This window comes from Temnothorax americanus, unplaced genomic scaffold (assembly GCF_048541705.1).
Source record: "Temnothorax americanus isolate GAGA-0224 unplaced genomic scaffold, ASM4854170v1 Scaffold5, whole genome shotgun sequence".
NCBI lineage: Eukaryota > Metazoa > Arthropoda > Insecta > Hymenoptera > Formicidae > Temnothorax > Temnothorax americanus.
In genome coordinates, this window is record NW_027509657.1 from 4,764,703 (window position 1) to 4,791,336 (window position 26,634).

The 26,634-nt window shown below is 40.6% G+C and overlaps 2 protein-coding genes across 7 annotated transcripts in view; one reads left to right on the forward strand and one right to left on the reverse strand.

Moving 5' to 3' along the window:
• LOC143904062 (uncharacterized) overlaps positions 1–26,634 on the forward strand; it is a 404,129-nt gene that overhangs the window by 96,257 nt on the left and 281,238 nt on the right. The window lies entirely within an intron of this gene.
• Positions 1,525–26,634, reverse strand: part of LOC143904053 (uncharacterized) — a 325,508-nt gene continuing 300,398 nt past the window's right edge. Inside the window, exons 10-17 of one of the 4 annotated variants that reach the window (XM_077418274.1) lie at positions 22,491–22,688; positions 10,263–10,475; positions 8,385–10,028; positions 7,498–7,746; positions 6,581–7,033; positions 5,670–5,945; positions 4,920–5,189; positions 1,525–4,526 (exon numbers count right to left, since the gene is read on the reverse strand). In XM_077418274.1, the coding sequence (XP_077274400.1) occupies positions 4,354–4,526; positions 4,920–5,189; positions 5,670–5,945; positions 6,581–7,033; positions 7,498–7,746; positions 8,385–10,028; positions 10,263–10,475; positions 22,491–22,688 (3,476 nt within the window). In that variant the 3' untranslated portion in view covers positions 1,525–4,353. Of the gene's footprint in view, positions 4,527–4,919; positions 5,236–5,669; positions 5,946–6,580; positions 7,049–7,497; positions 7,747–8,384; positions 10,029–10,262; positions 10,476–22,490; positions 22,689–26,634 lie in introns of those variants that run through there. The other 3 variants (XM_077418273.1, XR_013258841.1, XM_077418275.1) reach the window with 3 other exon arrangements.

Genomic DNA, 26,634 nt, shown 5'->3' on the forward strand with positions numbered 1-26,634 from the left:
GATAGCGAAAAGGTCTTTGAGAAGTTTAATTTTGCTGAATTAATAAATCTCGTGAAAGTGAAGTTGTTGACAAAAATCAGTTTATGCAATCATATACATTACGATTTATTTAAAGAAGAGTAGCGCAGTCTGGTCCGATTAATTCGATTTTATTTACAGATCTAATTTTTTACTTATCTTAACGACTCGTATAAACTCGCAAAAATATTCGAAGTATTACGCGAAATACGTTATTATTTTTGTGCGTTATTATCTTCTTTGGGAACGTGCACGCGTGAAATCTCATAACTAAAAAATATTTTCGACATTTAAGCCAGCAGTAATTCATAAAACAATGAAAGTGTGATTTTAGTAATAAATTCGTAAATCGCGATACGTATGCGCGATCAAATGGCGCGTGTGCATAGGTATGTACTGCGTATCATTCGCGTATCGTTAACGGTGCGCTTATGTCACGTATTCTCTTCGCATGTGAAACCGTCGTTGATTCAATTGTATCTTCGAACGATCCATTCAAATGCCATGCCGAGGTCTCGCGATTACGTGATGCATATTGTAATCAGCGCGCAGATTTTAAGGATTTAATTGTGACCATAATCGTATTTTATCTGTGATAAGCATAATTGGGCTGGAAGGTTACTCATCCCGCGACTAAATTGGCCGACATTACTGACGCAGTGATTTTCAAATATTGTTTCGCATTTCAATTGCATCGTTTTTTTGACATTGATCGATGAATCCTCGTTTGTTTTAACTATACAATTTTTTACTTAAGAGTCTTATGTTATTGTTTATATTTTTATTGTAATTTGATTTTTTTATTAAATTAATCTCAGCTTAATGTCGCGGAAACATAACTGTGAGTAGTAGAATTATTTGTTCACTGCTATATTATCCTAATCTTATCATTATTTAAAAAGATGCGATTACTATTACAATAACCGGTCAGCTTGTTGCCCACCGTCTATTAAGGCAAATTGAAATTTAACCGTCGCATTGAATTTTGATAGAGCTCCTCGTCTTTCATCCGTGTTGCATTATTATGCTCGCTCATCCGTCACGTATAATTTCTTCGAGACGGTACGCGATTCATCTTGAACGTCGTGCCCGTTTTCTGCGCGAAGTCGCGTCAGCCGCGCATTGTGAAACAAAGTATCAACCTCGACAGACAAATGGAGGTGAACCTACATTCGCATACGCCGCCGAGAATTGGGTCCTCCGGCCTAGAGCGTCTCAATAAATTGTCTCAGAAATTCGTCAGGGTCGACTCTCTTTCCAGCGCTAATTCACTTGATGATATGTGAGATATTATTGTGGTAGTGACGTAAGCCACATTAAATACAAAAAGAAAAATTTGAGATAGCTCCATCATATTGTGTTATAAAGTGAGAAGATAACGCATATTTCCTTGCTGTATTATTTTCGCGATTGAACCAAAAAAGAAAAAAATTGCATATCTTTACATCGAAATACGTATGACACATTTATGATAGGGATAAATGGGACAGAAGATGATTCAGGATACACGTTGTAAATTGATCTTTATTACAAGAAATTACATGACTAATTTGTACATATAAAATATAAATATAATACAAGTACTATGATACAGAGACGCGTGTTTTCCAATGGAAAAGTGGAAGTAGATCGCTAGTTACAATTAATAATTACTATCACTATAATTTGTTATTATTACTGTTGTATTTACGGCAGATGGACTGACACGCTCTTGGCAATGCTTTTAACTCAGGCTGAACTTAGACACGCGACGATAGGTAAATAAACATCACATGCGAATTTTTATGTTTCACGCGATCAGCCATAAGGATATCTTCTTCAAGAAGGTGGAAAGAATTTATTTCCTGAATATAGTTCTCGTTGAGAAGATGCTACATAAAACGCTACATTTTCAATTATATATAATTATCGTAGCCGATCGCGCGACAATTCGAATAATCGATTAGCATGGAAAATCGTCAATTGTGACTCTCTCGCGATAAATAATCCGTTCAACAATATATCGGGCATTTATTTTCAACAGAAGGAACTGAAAGTCCACATCTTTGATCATCGGTGAGTGAGACACGGAGAAACGAGTAGGTATATAGGATCTTTTCTATTCGTGGAATACAAATTTGTGTGTCGATCAGTAATCTGACGTCGTGAAGAAAATGATCGTTCGTGCCTTTGATCCGCATATATATTTTGTATTCAACATTAAGTGCAGCTAATAAATTTAACAATCCGTAACAATATATGAATTGCGATTTTCACTCTCAAAATTATATTAAAGATACTAGTCAACAAAAACTCATTTTAGATGCCTGCATTAATGTTAAATACGAAATGTAAATACGGACCTGCGTGTACGTGTGACGATTGGTCGCGTGTGTTACTCACATTGGTATTGTTTGCATTGTGTGTATGTGTATTGTGTGTGTGTGTGTGCGCGCGCTTATATATCCATATACATATATGTGTGTATCATGCATAAACGAACCTCAAGATATAACAGTTCGGGACGAGAAAAATGGGTGGTTTTTCATCGATATTGGCCGTCGGTCCACCACGACTCGCATCAGAAAACTAGAATACCTCTATTTCTGCCTCGCATTACTCCCAAACCGATTTATTTTCATCCCATCTATTTTCATTCTCTCCGGCCTCATCCCCGCCTGCGCTGATATCCTATCCGTGTCCTCTCTTCGCGTAACATTCTCATGTTGGAAACGAGATTTCGGGTGTTTGTTCCTCTCCCGCCTCCCTTTCTTTTTTCTTCGTCCAGTTTTATCAATCCAGGTATGAATAGCACTCGCACGAATCGAGCGTCTCTTACGATTAGCGAAAGTTTACGGTTTATACTTACTCTCATTTCTTTTCTTTTTTATCTTTCGTGCGCACGTTCTTTCTTTCTCTCACTCATTCTCTCTCTCTCTCTCTCTCTCTCTCTCTCTCTCTCTCTCTCTCTCTCTCTCTTTCTCTTTCATATATTCTTTTTTGCGTCTAAGTGAGTTACGGAACCCTACGAAGTGCGGTAACTGCTGATAACGATTAAAGCTACGATAATACCATGAATTAACGTGCGTGCATTAGATACATTACGTACGGCGCGTTTTGTTTATCAATTGTTCGTTAGTCGTATAAAAAGGTCTTTTTTGCACTCTTTTGGCAGTGCGTTATTCTCATTTGGCTTTTCCTCAAAACCGAAGCTCGATTTTTCCATGAATAAATTTGCATCTACTTCTAATACTTTAATGTCCGTCATTACGAGTCATTTTCATTGGCAACTCAGATTAGCCAACGTCATTTAACGATTTCTTCTCCCTCCCGGGATTGTAACCCTAACGATAACATAGAGAAAGATAAAATTCAATCAATCGTGACTACTCTTCAGATAGCGGGCGACACTCAATTGTCGACATTGTGCAATCGAGATTGCTCGGATAAATATATATCTGATTTACAATTGTTCATGATCGGCTTTCTCGATTTTTACTCGATTTTTACTGTTTTAGTTTGCAGTCAATTGTTATTTCTTGATTGAGATGATTATGATATTTATGATGAATATCGACACGTTTCTAGATTGAGATGAATATTTCTAGTCTATTGCGACAATAAAAGATTATGCGCAACGTCATCCGCTTCTTCTATTCGTCGCTGTTCCCGATAAATACGTGGTTCGGCCGATTGGCCAACAGTCTTTAGGTCGGAAATATATCTCTTTCTCTCTCTTATAATTTACTAATGGCATCAGATAGAAAATGGCAGCGAAAATGTTCCAAATAACTCTGACGAATAATAGACGTACGAACAAAGCACCAACTTCTCACGTTAAAACCATTAATGCCGATATAAATGCGGCGAAAACATCGCGTTCGAAACTGAGACTCGTTTCGCTATTGTAACAACCGCGAAAAATTATCTAACATCTTCGTTCTGTATCCTGAGAAACATCGTTGAAACTGAACCAACCGCGAAATCTTTAACATGAATACACTTTTCGTTATAACTCCATAATATAACTTCGATAAGACACGTGCGTGTGCGTGTACGTGTGCGATATCTCGGTAAAAACTTTTACTTTAGCTCTTTTTATTTCTCGTTTAATCTTCCTAGTACCGTTTTAGATTTAACAATAGTGACGACGTACGATGACGATGACGATACCACGATATATCATTAACAACTATTGGACGGAGTCGAGCGACATCGACGTCATTATATATTTGTTAATTTTATTTCATTCTATTCGGCGACTTCGCTCGTCTCGTTTCAACGATTATAAATTCGTAGGTGGGTGGGCGGGATTGGCGATCAACACGCGGTCATACGTGCTGATCTAAGTCTACGTTAGGTGATCTGAATCTCGGTCGATGTCGATTGTTGAGGGCAGGAATCGAAGCAAGTGATCAGAAGAACGTGGCTCTTACAGGCCTCTACTCTCTTCTGCAAAATGCATGTTTCAGCCGTTAGAGCCTCCAAAAACGACGGGTCCCGCCAGTCCATACCGTCCTCCACGTACACTATTTTTGAAACAAACAATGGAATGTGTGATCGCACATAAGAGCACTTCGTGTCAGTGTAATCGGTGTTCACTTTAACTTTCTAAATTCTGTTTTTTTTTAAATACATTTTTGTGTGTATAAGCATTATTTAAATCGTAAATGTGACTGATCTAATCAAATTTAGTCGAACATACACAAAAATGTTATACGATTCATTAGTTCAATTATAACAAATTGATTAATAAGATCAATTGTGCACTCGTTTATAATTTGTATAAATATTGTGATATAGATTATAAATTGAAAGACGGATTATTTCAGAGCAATAAGTACATAAATTGATGCGGCAAAATTTGAAATATCTGTACGAAAATTTTTATTCAAATATCGTTAGTAGAGGCCGATACTTACGATTGTAGTCCCAGCGGGTGTCGGGTACCATGAGGCGCCTCTTAGCGTCGCGTAGCTCCATCCTAAGAAGGCGCTGGCGCAGGCGCAGGTTGTGTATCCTGGACGTCGTTCCACGTGGATTCGAGCGCACCCGTGCGCGTCTGTCCAGGATATCTACGTCCTCGCCTGTATATGCGAGAATCGCCGACGACGCCGCGGGCGGCCCCGGCTGAGCCCGGCAGTGGGCCCGCGACCGCCGAGGCCCGCACCCTGCCGCCCGCTGTTCCACCGCTGAAACACCCGCACAACGTCGAAGTTAGAACCCCCAGTGCGCCACCTGAGGAGAATCATCGTACGGCAGGATCGTTTTAGAGGGCTTGCGTTATCTTTTCTTAGGGATGTGAAAGAGCTCTCGACCAATGTTTTCGTGCTTTGCGTACATGAGCGGAGTTATAGGTAGAAAACAGAGTGGAGTTACGTCAAGTTAAAGTAAGATAAATAACGATCGATGGAGCAGTAAGGTTTCCATACCAAGCGCGTAGCCGAAATACTCGATTGACCGCATGTATAAAGAAGTGGATTTTTCTAAAATTGTCTACTATATATATTTTATTTTCAACATAAATTTTATTGAATTTTTGTTTCAATTTTATTTTAGAAAAGTAGATTAATATATTTTCTAATATGCACTGTGTCGCAAAGTAACTTTTGTAGTCGTGACGTCAATCGCACTTTTTTTTAACGGATAGCCAAAAGATATTTGTCAATTACCTTGATGTTCCTGTAACGCGCCAGTCTGTCGGGACGAGTCGCTGGCGATGCTGCTCGTCTCGCTGTCTCTAACGATACTGTCGTAACCGGAGCTCTCGGCACGATGTCTGGACAGTGTAGCCGGCGACAGCTTGGTCGCCCGCGGCGTTGTGTCCGCGCCGGAATCGGAGCCCTCCTTGTTTAGACCGAACGAGGAACCAAGACTAAGAATCTTGCGTTGCATTCGTCCGGAGGACGGCGCCGGAGACGGCATTGGTAGCTGCAAGGGCGTACCTCCTGAAATATAAATAAATTGCAGTGCAGTTTACTGCATGCCGTTAACTCTAGCGAATAACACCAAACTGTGTTTAGCACCTCTAACTATTGTAGCCATACGTCTACTAAACGGCAAATTAGGCCGTTGCTGCTGCGCAGCATGGGGGGAATCGTAGAGAGAGAACAAAAGTTTATTTACCTTATCACTTCGATTCCCTAAAGCCCCTTACACAATGCGAGGCGATACCGATAGCGATAGCGATAGAAACAAAATTGCCGACAAAGCTACAGCATTGAGATATACGGCTTCCGATAGGTGTAAAATCTTGTCGCTATCGCTATCAGTATCGCCTCGCATGGTGTAAGGGGGCTTAACTTTCACTATATTGTAGAAACTGCGAGCATTTTTAAAATAAACATAGGAGGTGCCCAGTGTGGTGTCCTAAGATTAACATCAAGGGAATGCAGTGTCGATTTATTTTAATAATTTCATCATTTTAATTATTTAAAAAAGAAATTTTATTGAAGTTTGCGATTTTGTCACTTATATAAAAAAGGATGCTATAATTTAAATCTGCGTTGACGTTTCTAATTAACGTGAATCTTTAAAAAGATGTAAAAGCATCTAAAAAAAATATCTTGGAGTGAATTTGTACCTTGAATCTTCAAATCTTCCTCGATATCGGACTTTCCCGTGACCGTTCTCTCGGATCTCTCGGCAGCCGTAAACAGCTTCTTTGCCTCAATGTACTCCTCCTCGGGATCCGAGCCGGATGCTCCGTTTCCGGGTATCCTTTCGATCTCCTCCTTTAGATTAGGATTCGACGCACCGTCCGGATGCCTCAGACTGGAGATATTACAGTCACCCAGTTTACCACAGTACCTTCTGGGACTGGCGAGGTGGGCGACACTGCTGGGGTACCAGTAAGAGGCCGTGGACGGCCTAGACATGCTTTGACGACAATTATCGCAGATCTTCTCCTGATCGGGTTTGCCGGCTATGTATGCAGGTTCGCTGTATATGCTGCCATGATTGCTCGCGTTGTCGTTGAACAAGACATCCGAAAGGGATAAAGACTGACAGCGAGACGGCGGACGGAAGACGGTCGCTGCTGGAATTTGTCCTGCGTTAATGTTATACTGGATGTAGACCGCAGATAGCTAGCTGTAGTGCCTTGATTAGAATTAATTATTTTTTATAGAAACAATTTTTCGTCCCTAATCGAGTAATCATGATTTTAATTTTTTTTATTTGAAGTATTGCAATTTTGTTGTACTCGGAAATCTCAATCGGATTTCTCAAATCTACTTGTCAATCGTCAATAGAATCCGAGTGCAAAAGCATTATCGTTTGAGCAAAACTGTTTCAGAACTATGTTAAAATTTCGTAGAAATCATTTTTAACGTATCACGACGAACATGTGCTCATGTATGACGCGAATAATCCTGACGAGCGAATAGATAGGAAACGTCCATCTCCGGGAGGATTTGACATCGCGGGCAGTAAAGGATATTTGTCCGTCTTTCTTTTTGTCCCCGCGTGGCTGACCGAACATTCAATCGCGAAACTTACATGGAGCGTCTCGCACATTGACGGTAGAGGAATTTTCCCTCTGGTAAGTTACAGAGTTGGAAACGTTGGCGAGCGCGAGTTTGCTTTGGTAGAGCTCGTGAAGGCGGGCCAACTGATCGAACTTGTGCCTGGTCTCTTGCTCGAGAAAGTCTTCGTGGTCGAAGTACGGTCTGGGCAAAACACCCGCGGCGACCGACGGTGGATAATGCGGTCTGTATCTCTCCGTGTCCGACATCACCGACATTGAGTCTGAAAATGATTTTGTCTGTCTCATATCTCTTACTCGTCTGAGTTCATATACCTTGCCGCGCAAGAAGCCGCCCGATGGATAAGAACGATGGAGAAAAATAATACTAGGCAGCTGTCTGCTTTGGTTTCGAGGAATGGGGGCACAACGACGTGTAATTGCATCGGGGTTTCTCTCTTCGAGGGAAGTGAATTATTGTTTTCTACCGCATGGCCGATTACGTGCTTTTAGTCGAAAAGTCGATTTCGCGATGATGTCGAGAATAGTTTTTCGTAGAAGTTTGTTCAAGTGCTCGTTACGGAAACAATCGCAGGGAGACGAAAGTTTAAGTAGTTGTACGTGAAAGAAAAACATTTACAAAAGTTATTATATTGACTTGATCAAAATTACACCTTATAATAAATTTAACTACTCGGTCTTCGCAAATTAAAAGTACGCAGCAAATGTTTATTCTAAATTATAATCAATATTGAAATATGAGTGGTTGGGAAATTGACTGTTTTAAAAAAGAATATACATGAACAAATGCAAATTTTTTTAATTGACTGTTTTAAAAAAGAATATACATGAATAAATGCAAATTTTTTAATTTACTGTTTAAAAAAAAAAAATACATGAATAAATGCAAATTTTTACTTACCTGTGAAAGTTGATACCACAGTGAGATTCTCTTGGCTAAGAATCCTTAGAGGATGTTCTTCCTGATCGCTTTCGGGTAACGGATTCTCACCCATGCAGAGCGCAATGTCCTCCTCGGTTACCTGAAGACACGAGTCTTGCATAGGTACTGGCTCCAAATCTTCCACTTCAACGATCTCCAAAATTTCGTCCTCGGAGGACAACGAGTGTCTGGAGGGTAGAACAATGTCCTTGTGCGACAGATTCAGACTTTCCATGGATACCTCTCGGCTGACACCGTTGCTAAGTGGTTCAATCAGCGGCAGCGGAGGTGGTACGACAATTTCTTCATCGTCATCTTCGTCGTCCGGCAGATCGAGTTTCCCTTTTTCGATGCTGTCATCCATCACCGGGCTAGCCGTCAGATCTAATCCTGAATCCGTATTAGACTTGACGTTAAGTAGATTCAGCTTGGCACTCAGTTTTTCGGTTATGTCTTCGATTTCGTTCGCTTTCAAACTATCGCTCTCCACGGTGGACAACGATGTATCGTCGTCGTCCGCGCCGCCGCAGGTTTTAAACTGAGTCAGCTCCTTGAACTGGCCGGATGACTGGCCGGAGGACATCTTCGACGACTCGAGTCGCGGCGTGGCGTGTTTCGTCCGTTGTATTTGAGACGATTGATTTTCCACCCACTTTCTGATCATGCTCTTCTTATGACTGTCCATGAAACCGTAACCGGAGGAATGCTGATGCGCGTGCAGTTGCAGTGCCGGCGAGCCGGTCAGTTGCATTGGTCCATCGATCCATGTTTCTCGTTTGTGATGAGAATCCTTCAGCATATGTCTCGCCTCCGCGACCTTCGACTTCGAGATCCTCGGTCCGTCTATCCACTGCTCGTCGGACCCGCCACTCGGCGCTGCTACCGGTATCTTACTGCTAGGTGAATCGTTGACTTTGGACGCCGAAGCGCTTTTCGACGAGGAGTTTTTCCTGGCCGGACTCGCTTTCGGCGTTGCGCTATGCGCCGGCGAGGTCTGCTTCGACGCGGTCTGCGTCAACGTCTTCACTGTCTTCGAGGACTTGTGAGCCGGACTGCGCTCCTCCGGAATCTTGCTCGGTCTTTCGGCGGCGGAACCGCGAAGCACTCTGCCCATCGCGCAACGATTATCACCCGAATTTAAGCTGGGTATGTAGACGGGCGGATGCTCGCCGTCAGTAGCATCGTCGGCGCTCGGCCCAACGTAGATCACGGTGTCGGCCGACAAATCGCTCGAACTCGGATCGCACTCGCTATTTTGTCGAGCCGCTTCCTCGCCGGAACTGCCGCCGCTTCCGGTACCCTGCGTGTTGCTGCCGACAAACTTGATTTTTCGGCGCCGCATCCGATGGATCCTCGACGCCAATTGAACGGTGGTCAATGTCTCGGCGTAGTGCTGGGCGTTGGGTGACACGTGAGCTATCATGGCCGCGTGACAAGTCAGAGAGCCGAGGCACTCTTTCAGCAGTTGAGTCAGCTTGTGCTCCTTGTACGGCAAGTGCTTCTGGCCGTTGAAGATCGCGAGCAGAATGTTGCCCAGACCGGAGAGGGGAATTCCACCCGAGGATTTCCCGCGATCCGAGTTTCCCAGATCCATTAAGTGTAACCGGCTTCTACCACCGGCAACTGCGCAGTCGAGGAAGCGTTCATTTTGAATATCATGCGTATAAAGCGAGAGGAAACGCGAGAAAATAACGCAAATATCATGTGTATACTTGAACTCCGAAATAACGAAGGGGAATGCGCGTAATCAGCGTTTGAAATGCTACAGAGTAATCTCTTTTCCAAAGGGTATACGGGTTTCCGCGTCTTCAGACGGAAAGCGGAATAGCGATAGAATTTCGAGATGGAATTATTTACCTCCACCCTTGCCAGCGACGCTGTACTGGTACACGTGCAGCGTGTAAAGCATATGCGCGTCGCCGTCCTCCCGTTGACGACCGGCGACCGCCGCGTCGAGATAGAATGCCGCGCGTTCCGCCGTCGGCGCGCGGAGCTCGCTGTGCTGCTGCAATTGAAGAGTACCAAACAGCGGATCGTCTCTGAGGTACACGGCTGGCGATTGTTCCGAGTCTGGGAATAAAAGAACCGCCGGTGTTACGTAATGTTTATCTCGCATTTTTACGTCTCGTACAATACAATACGTCGCCAAGAAGATACGATGCGAATTTCACAGCGAATTCCTTTACATAATCTCGTATCTGTCGCAGACATAATTTTATTTTCGCCACATACCGGAAAAATTCTTCAAGTTAATACGATAAAACTTTTAATATTTTATTATTGACATTTTTTTCATCTCGTAATATAAATGTGTTTTAGATGTACATGCTACGCTCGCGCGTATATATGTGCGCCTATCTTTTATCATGTTATATTAGCGATACGACGTGAGAGTATATATAGCTATCTATAATATTTCAACAACAAAGAAATAATGAAACCCAAGCTCTCTTGGCTTTGCTGCTTCAAACAGATGCATTCCGTGTGTGCGTTCTGTTCCAAGTTCACGTAAGCTCCCTAACACATTCTCCGTTTATTTGATTCCATTATTTGGCGGAAAAATAATATCCGCGAAGGACAGGGCGACATGGGGATCGAGATGCAGGTGCGCACTACTCGGAGCAGTAAATCGGTCGAAGCGAGGCTCGAGATATCCACGGGATGCCTCGTCCTGAATTACGACGTCAATAAAACGTTGGAAGATACGTGGCAAGAGATACCTATATACGTTTCGCTATCGTGCTTTATCATGCATTCCGTATCCGCGCTGGGGACGGTCGACAGGCGGGCCTATATGCGAATAATCAACGTAATGCGAAACATAACGGTAAATAGTGATCAGCGTAAAAGGGCAATTACGAAGTTGGTGAGATACGGGCCCGTGGATCAGTTGATCAGACAAAACAACCTTTCTATTGTTGTTGCTTTGTCGTGCGAATAAAACAGTCTGGTAGTAAAAAAGACAGGAAAAGACACAGTTAAAAGGATAGTTAAAACTCTCCGACAAAGAGTTCTATTAAGAAGACCCCGAAGAAAGCACTGCGAACTGTTAATTATTTCAAGTTGAACACGACGGTGAATATCGCGATCGTTAATGCGAAATAATAAAATAAATTGAATAAGAATAAAGAAACCCCATAAACGAGAAGTTCGATGACTCGTGGATTGTACTTCTTATGTATAACACGTGAAATTAAAACTGTAAAATTAAATTTTGATTCTACTCGTATAGGATGTTTCATACTTCTTTTTATTTCTGTTGTTTGTGATCTAGATTAAGATATATCATATACGTAGGGAAAACATTCTGCAACAGTGATTTTATACATAGGAGATAAATGCAAAATAAATATCTGGAATCGATATGCGCATTAAAATTCGTTCATTGTACTGGAAAGATGTTTCAAACCATAAAATATGAAACAAAGGGAAGAAAGCGGCAGTCACAAATATCTCGCTCGTATCGTATACTTTCACGTCGTTTTTCGCGCAGGAATATTTGAGACCGTATGTCCCATACGCGCGAGGGTGGATTGAAAATGCAGACTAAGGATTTCCTCGCGCCGTTGCACCAGAATCCGGTAGCGATCTATAAGAATGCTCGTAAAAAGTTGCGATAGCGAATTTATGCGGATTTTCGATCAGGAAACGCCCCGCACTCTATAAGTTGGGAAAAAGTTGCGTGGATGAAGACGGACAAAAGTGCTATTACATTTTTGCCAGGATTATTTACTTGTGGAACAATATGGACATTTCATGGGATGTAAATATGAAAATTTGAGTAATATCTATATATGAAATTCTCGGATATAAGCGCGTGCTCACAGCTAAAAAGTTCGCCTGAAAAATAGCTAGAATGAACGTAAATATTGTTGAGAGCATGACGTTTGACAATATACTCCTTTCACGCTCCGCGAGACGTGAGAGGTCCATAAAAGCGCCAGTATACGGACGAAAATTTAATTCGAGTAATGCTTCTCGAATACCTAGCTTTATGTCCGGGAACGTGCACATTCGTTCGTCTAAAATGACTTCACCTCACCTCACAGAGTCGGACTGCACTATCCGCGCGTGTATTTTTACGTGGTCTCCTATGCACTCGGGATACTATACGACTGATACGCTGGATGTCGTTTATACGGCGTTTATATACGGTATTTATACGGTGTTTAGATAACCCCCATCTCTACGTTCGCAAATTGCCAATTAACCTTTTACTGCCAGGCGCAAACTCGTCTCCTATCACCAGGCACAACATCGTAAAGGACGCAAAGGAACGACGTTAAAGGATAAGAACGGTGCGCGGCGACATATGCCGTAGTTTATTTCCGCCGGGCCGTCTGCGACTTTTCACATCTGTTCCTGCCGGAAACCTTTTACCGTGCCTTTATACCGCGTCGAGGAAACGGCCGCAAGCCTCGCACCAAGTCCCGGCGAGCGAGTTCCATCCTGAGCTTCCGTTGAGTCATCGGCCGATTGATTTCGACTATTTCCGATCGTATTAGACGAGAGATACAGTTTGAGCTAGTTGCTTCGTTCGAGCAGTTGAGCGTGCGATGAGGGAACAAGGAGCACGCGCGAAAGCAGGAAGCAGGAGTATCCTCTAGACTTACCGGAGCCCCCTTGATTTCCGTAATTTGCGAAGTCCCGAGGAACCAACTTAACCGTAGTAGATGTTCGATAATGAAATTCGACGAGGCATATCCGACGAAAGCGAGAGCGAGAGGAAAGGAGAGAGAGAGGAGCGACATCGGAATATTCGGGTAGATCGACGCTAGTGCGTGCCTGTTGTAGAAATTTAGATAATTCCACGGATCCCGTATACCAAAAGCCCTTAATAATAGAAGCGCGAAAGTGAGTGATAGCGCGCTAGACTTTCGCGGGACTTCGTAAGAATCTGGATTAAGAGATATATTAATATTTATGAGGCGCATGAAGTGTAGCCCGAATAAGTCTGCGCGATTTTACTAACAGATATTTAAGTCGTTGTGCTAAAGTATGGAAGAAAGTTGATAATTGTTAAAGTAGTAAGTAAGACTACTTTATTGCGTTTAATAGTTAGAAATAATGTCGATACGTCGATACGTGTTCTTAGTTTGACTTGGGAAAATTTTTTAAAATTGATTTACGATTTATATAACAGACACTTTTTGATATCTTTTTTTGCAGAAAGATACTTCTCTCTCTCTCTCTTTCTCTCTCTCTCTCTCAACGCAACGTTATTATCCAATAGTTTTAAATAAATAGGAGTTACATAAAAATATATCCACGAAATATATATTTATATGTAGAACAGTAACGAGTTTTATTATTACACGGTATTATACACAGTCTTGATCTCATATAAATTTCCCGATTCCTTGACCAAGGGTCGACGTAAACGACTCCGAAACAAAGCTTAAACTTCGCAACTGGAACGTGATACCCCGAAATTCACGACAGGCTACACATCGAGGTAATAATAAGGACGGGCCCCGACGGGTCTAGAAGCCGACTTTATACGGATATATGCGGCGCGTATATATACACCGCTCGTGTATAATAATTCTCACAGACACGAGCGTAGAAGTACGGTGCAGAAGCGCGGCATAGCAATATCCATAAAAGGGACCGGAGGATGTAATATTACCGGCATCTGTGTCCTGTGGTGCAGAAGTACCGCGAAGAAGGAGGCGACGACGACGACGAGTCCGCGACGTCGACAGTTACGACACGTGAAGTTCCCGCAGCGGGGAAAACGAAGAATGAAATGTGGCAAAAAAAGTGATCTGTTTCATCCTGGCACAGAGACGCGTAATGGATGCGGTTTCAGCTTAGAGCAATTGTTATACGCCCGTTCGTGGCGTCGCGGGAGGTACGAGAAATGAAATGCCTCCACCCTCTCTTTCTGAATAAATCGTTTTTCGACGCGTTTCGAATACAGTTTCCGAGCCCGGGTCCCTTCGATCGTAACGGTCCTCGTCGTCGCTGGGGCAGAAGGGCAGTAAAGGAAATCTGTTTCGCCTTTCCGGACGGCCGGCTGCGCGTCGGTACGCGACTTGTTTCCCGAGTTCCGCAATATTTCCACGAGAAGTTTCTCGCCCCGAGCACGCATGACGTATCGTTATGAATCAGAGCCCCTTGGGACAGTTTCATTCGTTTGCATCATTATTAAAGGCGGTCGATATTACGTCGATATTTATACATTCAGAAGTTATTGGACAATGATAATCCTTTTACTGTTAAAGCCAACAATAGCGAATTAGATCATTAGAATGCATACGACATAACCATATTATAAGATTATTAATATTGTAAGAAATTGAGTGATAAAGTAATTAATTTCTTTTGTAAAAGGAGTACGCTGAGGATAATTCCATTGTTTTAAGTATCTTGATAAATTCTACCATTCTTTGAAATATAATCAATCGACAGGATATTACATAGAATTTGAACTGGGAATAGAATTATGCACGTACCTCTTTCTGGAACAAAGCAATTTTGTCCTTTACGGTTTAATAACGTCTTAGGGGTTTCAGACGGTTTAATATCCTGAAACACTTTCATTTCATGGACTCTCCAGAGAGACAAGTGACATCACGGTCATTGACACGAGTCTCCCTTCAACGATACGGAATATAAAATGTGTATTATATAACGTGACTAAAATAGTTCAGGGTGAATGTACATATCTATCATACGAGAAAATATAAAGTGCATAGATAACTGATCAGGTGAATACATAACGTTGTCTAGTAATATTCGACAGATGATAACTCGAAGAGTATGTTTCACGTTAAAGTATCATACATCACTCAAAGTATTCTTGTTTCTTCGTTCACTTCACTACGTAAGAGTGCATTATAGAGACACGCCACGACCGGCTTTTTTCCGAAAGTGTCAAAATTGATATATCGACTGCAGGGGGACCTTCTCGTCCCTGCACGAGAATAAGGCAATGCCCGATTCGCAAGACACCAAGCATGTTCATGCGCAATGTCGCGGGTGTCTTTTGGCGACGAAGAAGAGCGGAGGGAGAGCAGAAGAAAATTAACGAACCTTCGGATCGCGTATATTAAAGTAGAAGGAGTCGGTGTTCATTGGGAGTGGCGAGGGACGAGGTCTACATGCTTGGCGTATCTACATTCGCTGAAATAAGTACTACTAAACCTTTCCCGGAAACACAGTAGACGAACGACGCTGATATGAGAGCGACGTGAAAGGATTAATGAAAGTTCAACGGTGCCGTCATCTCGCTGCTAACGCAGCAAATTATTGATCGTCACCGAAATCAGACGACGCGTAAGGGATCTCGAAGAAACACTTCTCCAGAGAGACGCACGATTGGTCTTTTCGTAGGAACATTCGTCTTTCATTTTCGTAAAACAGTTTCAACTGTAATACGTATGGGGATGCTCGTTTAGTCGTTAACTTTATTTTTCTGCTGGCGGGAAGTCTCGAGAAAACTTTTAATGTAAACTGCACTTTTGATTTAATGCCGCGGATTTATCGCTTCTTCCTTTGAAAAATCAACAACGTAGTTTCCAACTTGCTTTATTTGTTCGTTATATTCACAGTTGGATATTTTGTTAAAGATATATTTATCTTCTACTTTATCGTTTTTCAATTTTGCTCACATCAGGGCGTCTGCATTACATGTACTTATATTAAACTGTAGGTTTTAATTTCTTTAGACTAACAATAAGATTTTTATTTCTACAAATTGTATATTTATCATTATTTTGGCACGTTTAACAATTGCCAAATTTAGCGCATCTTTCTCCGTCATGAGATAATTCACCGCAAGCGTTTCCGTAACTTTTACGAGGGGATAGGCTGCCGGATCTATTTCGTAGCGAGCAATTAAAGAAAACCGTCGTCTTACGTACCGGGTGGCTTCCGAGTGAATGGTGCTGGGCAATGGACCGTGGCCGACTTCTCCCGTAGGGAAGGAAAACTTACGGCCATTTCGGGAACGACACGCCTTCCTTGCTCTGCCACTCGGCACTTTAACGGCGCACGCCTTTTGTGGCTCATTGTCAGGTATATGGCAAGTTGCCAGTTATCATAGTCATGATTTTAAGTCTGTCATATAAAATTGTAATTCTGAAATGTATATAATTAAGCCAAATTCTAATGGTTAAAAAATTTAGTTTGAATAAAATAACACGGGAAGTTACAACAAACTGATTTAATTATAATATAAAACTATATAAGGATAAATATTTCTGGTAGTGAAATAATTTTAAAAATTAATGCAAATATTTACGGAATAATTTAGTGTAAAATTAATCGGAAATACATAAAAATAGAGTGGATATACTAGCTACGTTTATCTCGATTTATGACATATCGCTCTGTTATATAGTGCATCGTGATTGTTATTCATAGCTTTAGTTTGATCGAAATCTAGGAAACAAGGGACGTAGTGACAACGCTGATAGTTTATCGAACTGCTATACTTTCTGTGCTATCGAGTCGATGTGGTATCGCGGTTATTGGTATATTGTGAGTATTCCGATCGGCGACGGTTAGCAGCCAAATTGAGTATTAACAAACAATTCGTGTAATTGTCCTTACAAGACGATAGTCGGCTTAGACCCAGTTTCACACAAGTGTCGGTTAACTTTTAATCTTAGATTAACTCACTCTTCGTCTCCTTCTAACATCCAACTCTAACCAAGCACCGTCCATTTCAAAGAACCTACGTCGTAATCTTTCCTGGAAGTATAGATCGATCGCATCTTGTCGAATAGTGAATTTTCATCTAAGAAGTACACACTAAAGGGAGTATGTGTGTATGTATGTATATGTACGCGTTGTGTCCTGTGCAATCAAGAAAGCGCGGATTGCAAAACGCGCGAGAAGCTTCCCCTATTTCGCATCGCATCTCACATTCGACTTTTCTCCCATTCAGTTCATCCCTGCATTTTTTTGCGGTTTTTTTCCTCGTTCGCTTTGCTTTTACACGTTAAGAGCTGCGCGTGGCGGACGTTTTGTTTCTTCTCTATTATTCTCCACTCTCTTCCTTATCTCTGCGAGACCGATGTGGAAGAAATATATAAAACAATAACGGATGGTGAGAATTATCGCAAGCTTTCTCTCGTCGTGTGCGGAGGGAAACGGGCGTGAAATATTCTCGATTCTCTTGTTCTGCTTGCCGCGCGCCGTTCGTTGATATGCATACGGCCGATTAAAATGAATACGATTCGAGAGAATCCTCGGTTCACCACGGGGATCGTATAGAGTGATTCAAAGTTTATCTTTCGAGTGAAAAAAATTATTAGATTATAATAGTATGCTCAATGAGAGAAAGAGGATCGGAATTAAAAAGATGGAGTACTTTTAATAATTTATAAGTCAAATTTGCCAACTTTATTATACTAGTATATTAAAAAACATATTATTGACAACAATATATGACATATTGCTTGGATTTTTTACCAAGTTGATTTATAATTACAAATTATAAGAAGTACACTATTTTGGCTAATTGTAAGAGTAGCCTTCATGAATATTTTGACGAACAGTTTTCTAGAATCGAGTAAGTCATAGTTGAGGATGTAAATAAGACTGTCTTATCTTACTATCTATGAGAGACATACTCAGAGAATAAATGAATAAGATGAATAAATGATATAAAATGAATAAATAATATAAGATGAATAAATGACATAAAATGAATAAATGATATAAAATTTCAAAATCTCTTACGTTCCTATGTACAGTTTTCGTAATTTACTTAATTCGTAAATATTATGGCATTTTATTTTTTAGAATGTATTTTTAACGAATTTAAAAATTGATTTAATTAAGCGTATTGATATACTATTGCGAAGAACACATGTGAACGTTGTTTATGATTTGATGAGTGTCGCCCATAATATAAATGTTTGGAATAGACTTAAAAAATACATCAGAGAGCTGATAAAATAACAGGACTCGATCTTGGGACGATCTCGAAAAGCCACGAATCCAAAGGATAACTTATGACTACGTGTATAGCAAATTCTCACAAAAAAATGACAAAATGTTAGTAGCACATATAGCTATTAAACATGCGCATCGGAGGATTTCGGGTATTTTTAAAGATGTAAAAATGAGGATATAAATATGTATAATATAATTAATTTATAGATGCATTATAAATAAAAGTATTCCGAAAAGTTCTTTTGTCAAGATAATTATGCGCGAACGCTACTACATGTATCTTTATCATTAATGCTAAATCATCGCTTGCAGCGTTTAATCATATATTTTTAATTTTTAATGTGGTGACAGTTAAAAAGTAATAATTAAAAAGTACCTCTGAATCGTCCTGTCTATTATTTTCCTGCACGGAAACAGTTTACTCCGGTTAATGATTTATATGTATATGACGAGACACTCGGACATTATTTTGTTGTCACATTGAGAGAAAATCGTTTTTATATAGACGTCGCGGACTGATATTGAATTATAATATATTTACGCGAGTGTATATTATCGGTTTTCTCTCATGCTTATGTAGTATTATGCATACGGCCGATCAATACATTCATTGGCGCGTTTATTATTTATTCCACAACGTTATTGTAAATATTTGGCTCAATTGCAAGTAAATGCCGGATGTCACGAAATAATTACGTTATTAAATAATCAGTGGCGTGATGGAAGTTATCTATAAATGCTTTTTTGAAAAGCTATTCTCTACGGCAATAATTATTTATCGTTTGTATAATAATTTTTTTTAAATAGCTGTCTGAAATTTAATATAAATCTCCATATTGAATATAATAGACTAATAAATATGCTTTTAGTAACCATTTGGTCAACTCGACATTTACACATTATTAATTCATGTATACTAATGGAAAAAAGAGCACTCTGACATTTATAACATTAATATTTAGCATGCACGCTTTTTAAATCATATTGAAGGGCTTCATAGATAGCGTACTATAACAGCGGACATAAATCAATAAAGAGCCAAGTTATTCATTTACGAACGTATTCATTTATAACACCTGGCGAGAAGAAGTAGCTCTATTCTAGTTTTAAGCTCGGTTAAGTGTTAAATATTCCACCGCAAGTTGCCTCAATTATTGCATTAGGGCGTAAGCTTAATTAAATATTCCATTGCATACAGTTTATAGAAGTAACAAAGGTAAACCTTTGCTCGGAGACACTCCCCTTTTCGTCGGCGGCACCCGCGTAAGATCCAGACGTCGAAAACTTTAAATAATTACCGGGCGGGGATTATCAAGTTCCCTGGGGGAAACGCGAACTTGGAGGGTACTGCTACTCGACTTAAATCTCGAGCGAAGAACGCGCTTGTAGCATCCGGCACTGGCGTAACTAATGTCCTTCCAGACTGAAAAGAGGTAGAAAAAGATACAAGAGAGAAAGAAAAAAGACCGAGAAAGGTAGAAAAAAGATACATAGAACGGTACCAAAAAGGTAGAATTAAAGAGTGAGAATTGCACCATTGCAGTTTTATATTTCATTTTTCTAGCACTTATATGTTATCGCACATTATTATTTGAAATATAAAAGTGTCCAAAATTATAAAATTCTATATTTTAGATGCCGAGTGAAGGGACGTTCTTCTAAATGTTACGCCACTGATACGTTGAAATAAGATGCAGAAAAAGGAAAAAAACGCGCGAAAGAAGAGGAAAAACGAGATGAAGAAGAAAGGGGAAAAGGTAGATAAAGGATAAATTTACGAAGTTGAGATAGTTCTATAGATACGAGTTAATTATTTAATAAGCTGGAAAATTAATTCCATCGCATTTTAATTAGTCTGGAGACCAGAGGAAAGAGGAAAGTTGCATGGCGCGATCGTTAAGTCAGCATTCGAAGTACTCGTCGGACGCGAGTTTTACATGGAATGCGCGCATCGTATACATATTACTCGAAACATTCGGTATTTACTCTAATAAATAGCTAAATTTCCATGTAAAATCCCCAAGAGTGTCTGGGCAACACGGCAGAAAATTAGATTTTACTGTTCTCGAATCTACGCCATAAAATTCTGAATTTGCAATCTCAAAACTCTAAAAATTTGAATCATAGACACATATAAAGATACGTTAATATTTTTAAAATGCTTATAAAAGGTTTATTCAATTAATATAACTAATAATTAATAATATATAACCAATTAATTAGAAATTTTCTAACTTTTTTTACGATATGATATAATTATTGTATGTGTTAGTAGAATATTAAAATCCGCAATGCGAAAAATCTGATTGCAAACATTTATTTAAAAACTGTATGTTTAGTCTGTATATGTAAATAGATCATAATTTGCGTGATGTTACACATCAGAGAGATATATTACACAATTTATGAATCCCATTTTTGAAACACAAAGGAAGATGCTCCAGAACGGATATTCTAGTTAATTTTCAGAGCAATATCCTTGAGTACCTTTGACTATCGTTCCCATAAATGCTCCGTAGCGGTTTGTCTTCCAAGGAAATAGCTTTTTATTAGTTTAGCTGTAGAAATTCGAGTCTATCGAGATGCAAGACACAAAAAGGAAGGAAAAACAGAAGTAAAAGGGAGTGAATAGTCAGGGTGGTGGTCAACATGAAGTAGAGAGAGAGAGAGAGAGGAAATAATCCTGTCCTTCAATTTTACGGACCAAGTCGTCCACTCGTCCGTCCGTGAAGACGAAATCAAATTGCGGCCAATAGCAAGTCTCATCCTACTTCCTGAATATTACTGCCGTATGCCGAATCCTCCGCGCATCACTCTCGGTCGAGACAGGACAATTTCGACGTTCCGTGCTTTCGAGCGTCGGCCGCACGACTGGTTCCCGTCGATTCAGAGACGTTGGAGATCGACCCGGGCGAGTGCGCGCATCAGGCAAATGGAACGTGCGAGCTATTGCAATTTCCGTGCGGAATTCTATACGCGACTTGGCTTCGGCCTAGCCGGGTTATGTCTTCAAACTCGATCATAGCCATGAAACGTTCCTATTTTCGTAGGAATGTCCTTGGCTGTTCTTTTGACAATCTTAAGAACTCGAAATGAATATTCTATAGCATCGTCTTACTAGATTGCATCAGATTGCGTCTTAATAGATACCTTAGTATCGTGCAGCGTAAAACACTCGTGATATCGTATGTATCGTTTTTGGAATCACGACACTTCTCGTAGAATTTCATGCTCGTAATATTTTAATGGATTAATTTATATATGAAGTCTGCTATTTCTCCGTACGTCAAACTAACACCCGACTTAAACACTTCAATAGGATATAATATTTCGATCGAGATGAACGTATTAGTCAATAACTGCATTCATCGTTGCGTGCATTAATTCTGATTACGTGAGACTCTTCGTGCGTTTGGATGCGTGATTAGAATCATGATCAGATCTGTAAATCAATTGAGTTACCGCGGGAGGATTATATTATATACGGGATTTAATACGGCGTCGTCGCGACGATGCAATTTATATCTACCGCGCGCTACTATACGCCGGCGTTGATTAATTTAAACGATTGTACCTGGCCGCACTGTTCGAAACATCGAATTAATTGTGGGAAATGCTAAACTCTCTATATCATAGGAAAGTGAAACGCTCGAGTGAAAACGCTCGAGAAAGTTTTAGCCGCGCTCTAGAGATTAGATTCGGTTCTGTTTCGAAAGAGACCCCCGGCACTTATCCCGTCTTATCCCTTAAAAAGGGGACGGTTGTAGACAAGTGGCTCTTAGGACACACAAGTTTCTTTAATGAGAAGCTGCGCAAGTCGGCGGTTTAACCTAACGAAGACATTGAATAAGATACCATATTAACGAAATTGCATGAAATGCATATCGAATAATTGGAACGATAATATAATCTGTTCGAATAGTTGCAATTTTTTATTGTTTATTTTTTTCGTAATTTCACGTATGTCCTTCCTGTTAAAGCGCCTAACTCTATAGAAATATAATCTTTATTTTTATTTTAAGTAATTTTATACAGAGATAACAGAATTTGTCGTGGATGTCTTTTGTACAATAGATTGGCGCTAAGTGGATAACATTAATTGGTCAGGAGAAATGTCAACGAAAAGTTTGAGCTTTTTCACGCGAGGATACTTCGACTAATTGAAAGATTACTGACCGTTCGCGTGCGCCGCAAGCAGATCCCTCAGTTGTTGCTGGCCCGTGGTCAATTCCACGCAGCTGACCCTGACGCTGAACCTGGCGCCGGTTCTCTGCCGTTGCTCCGAAATTCCGCGAAAAAGCCACGCTATAGCGCAAGGAATCGCGCCCAGTGTATGACCAGCCTCCGGAGTCCCCAGCATGGTGTGAGACTTACCTAAATTAGAGCGAAGAAATTTGTTAAACGTGGCGGATGCTCGCCGATTATAGGCGATGTAAACACGGGGATCATGTTGGAGGCAGCGATATTCGGTGTTTAAACATGCAATGTAAATGCAAATGGCGTAGACGAAAATTATTCACCGCAATTTGAATTAATTATAACTAGTTTACTGTCCGCTTATATACTGTCCGCTTATTCATATTCTATGAAACTCATACGATTTAAATATATACATTCCGGATATTTTTTCTGTACTTATACAGAAATAGTTACTCTAATTCATATAATTAAAAATTATCGAGATAAAGAGTATTTATAATATAACGCAATAGAAGTCCGATATTTACCCTCGTGTCGATAGAAGCGATGACGGATCACAGCTAATATTACGCGAATGATTCTTGCCAGACTGACAGATTTATTGACGTAGGGATCGAATTAACGCCCGTAACCGTGCCGCTGGTGCGACTGGTATGTGGACAAGCTTCATTGTTGATTGGCATAATCGCGATTTTCCCCCTCGTGTGTCGCGATGATTTCGAAAATCCTGTTTATGTATATCTACGGCCGGCGCGGCGCGTGAGCCGACTGGGTGCAATAATTGCAATGCCAGATTTGTGGTCGGGCTCGAACGAGCCGCTTAATTTGTTTACTATTTAGTGGACGACAACGTAACGGCTAGGATGACAACCGACGATTATATCGAAGTAGAAAGTAGACGATAAACAACGAAATGGTCGATCGTTATTTCGCTTTTTGCGCGAAATATTAAAATTAATTCATTCAAATGACAATAACGAAGTACAACTTGCGCAACAAAAAATGATTCGGCTGTGTTTTTAACGGCGATTTCAGCGCGAACTTGCGATAACGGCACGTATACTGCGCGAAACTTTATAGCACGAAAGTTTCGGCGAAATTGAAAGTCGAGCTCAAACGCTCCACTGTTGACAGAGAAATAAAAGAGCTCTTATTAAAATCATAAAACGGTCTGATGAGAACGGAGAGACGACTTATGGCAGGAGGGTTACGATACGGAGGACGAGAGATTGAAGCGAAAGGCGTAAGATCCTGACGGCGGAGAGAAGCCCCCGTCGGCAACGGCGGAGTAATGGAAAAGCAGCAGCCGTCGTTGAATCTTAAACGTTATTTAATTGTCTTAATGTAAAATGGTGAATTATGTTGTTATTTAATTAGAAACGCGGCGAAAGAAAGGGTCGCGCCTATATCTCGCCGCGGTAACGGACAGCTTTTGCGTCTCGGGAACTTTTCAACGATTCCACTTCGGAGAATTCGCGCTCCGCCGGCAAGATTCGAGCGGTCGAACCGCAAAAATTTCGCAAGAATTCACGCTATGCCGCCGCGAGATTCACGAGGTCGCTGGTAGAAAAACGAAGCGGTAGCCGCGCTGCATTCTCAGACGATCGGTATAACACTCCCGCATAAGGATACTTTGAAACGGATGCGAGTGATAATTAAAATTCCGCTCAAATACCTCGTTATACGCGAAAAACGTCAGCGCCAATACAGATCGTGTGGTAGGAGTTGCGTGTATTCTTCGTATCGTTCCTCACCATTCATTTTCTGGAGAAATTGTAACTTTATGATCCAAGATGGATTGTAAAGATAATATTATATTTGAAAATATAAAACGATTTATTCGTACGTGAGTAAATGTGTTTTTAAAAGGATGCAAATTTTTGTAAATTAAATTCTGAAACTGCAAGTATAATTACTTCTAGCCTATTAAAATGTGTAATTAATTAATTGTATAAAAAAAACATGCTAAATAATTTTAATATATCGCTTTAATACGAATAAAAATAATATATACTTACAGATTGCACGAATTTGCAATCCATAAATGATGCACGCGAGATTATAAAAAATCAGATAAATCCTTTCTTGGCCGCATAAAACCAAAACCAGAGGAGCGTGTCACGCGCAAAGTATCCTTTCTTTGACTGAATCGCTTACCAAGGTTAACGTTGTCAAAGCCCCGTGTTTTTGAGAGGGATGAGAGAGAAGTCTCGGTGCATCGAACACGCGTGCTTCTTCCCCTCGTCGTCGTTGCATAATCCACTTTCACGGTCCTTCCGCGATCTCAAAGGCTTCGGCTGGGTGTCCGCAGTTGTGGGGTCCGCACGCGCGCGCGGGGGTAATTACGAACGCGCTACAAAGTACAAACGGGCCCATTGTCGTCGCTATATCTGTATATATGTATGTAGCTTTATGTATCTCTGTCCGCCCTCTGTCCCTTCGTAAGAGACAAGTCCCGTTGCTTTGAAAGCGTAAATCTCTCTCATCCCTCGCCTTTCTCTCTCGACACCCTCTCGTCTGTCTTTCTCCATCTTTCGTCTCTCACAGCTTCTCCGCAGACTCTTTGCATGCGATTTTCCAGACCGCGAAATAACAGACATGCGTGCGCGCGAGCGCAAAACGCATTTGGTTTCATCGGCGATTGCTTCGCGTGAAATAAAAGACGTGTGCTAGTCGCCATTTTAAAAATTGCTGAGCTGACTGGATTGCTCCTGTCGTGCATATTTTTTCTCCTCTTCGTCTCGTAGATCCATACAGATCTGGTCTTCGTCCTGATTTCTATTCCGCCTTCCTTATCCCCTTACTATTTTACAGTCTCCCTATTTTTTCGTCTTTCTTTTTTACGTCGAAAGACGATGGTGTAAAGAGTTATGAGAGAGTCAAGATATAAAAAGAAGTGAGAAAAAAAATTAGAGAAAGAGTTGGAATAGCGTGGAAAACGGTGGAGAGTGCGGGGGAATGTGAGAGGAAGAAAAACGTTCGCATAGCGATGATCAAAAGCAGTTTGCTTGCGGACTTGCTTGAAATACCTTCGAAAAAGAGAGGGAAGACGCTTCGCGAATTCGTTTGGCTTCCTTTTACACGGCTCTTTGTCTACGGCCGTTAGGTTCTTATCTTCCCGACGCGCCTCCTTTTATTTTATTTTAAACTCTATTGATTCCCCTTTCCCCGCGTTGCGAGAAATCCCGCACGACAGCGCGAACTTTGGCATTGAGAGTCGACAATTTCTCAATGCGCCGCGGAATTATGAAACCGTATCGGTCCAAGAACGATGGAAGCCAGCTAATGACTGCGCTTTGGAAACTGTAAATTTATATGACGATAAACAGAAATAGCATGTCTCTGTGCACTGCCATTTTACTCGCATGAATTTAAAATATTGAATTATCGAAAATCACTATTTAGCAATTTATGTAGAATAAATATACTTAATTGTTGTAAATATTTTATATAGTTTCATATCTAGCTAGTTCAATTAATATTTTCTTATCTGTATCCAAATAGACTTCCACGTATCTATTTGCATGCCAAATAAAAAAAAATTTCTTCAGAAAGATATATAAATATATAATGCCAAAAGGAATTCAGTGAGAAATATTTCACGAAGTTCAATTGTTAAGTATTCATATTCACAAATTTTGTAAAAACTCGTGAAATACGCATTTAAATATGTATGTTTTGAAATGGAAATACATATTTTTCAATTATTGTAACAAACTTTTTCAAAACATGCATATTATACAATATATTCTCCATAAATCTGTTAACCTGGAAATTGTTTTCGCGCAGAAAGAACGCGACGATGGGCTGCGGACAGTCTCTTGGGCTGTGCTATGTTAAAATTCGAAAGGTACGAGGGAGAAAGTGTGTCCCAGTGGCATATACATTATCGCTATTCCTTCCGGTCTCGCTTCTTCACACTCCTCATTCCTCTATTCTTCTTTGTCCTTGATTCTTTCTCTTTACTCACTTTCTTTCAGCACCGACATTACCACCCGAGAATTCTCTTTTCCGCACACTTTCCACGCATAATCATGCATTTGCATGCAAACTCGATATCACTACTTAAAATGTAAAACAACTCTGCGCCTCTGCCGGGTGCCTACCTTGCGGCAGCACG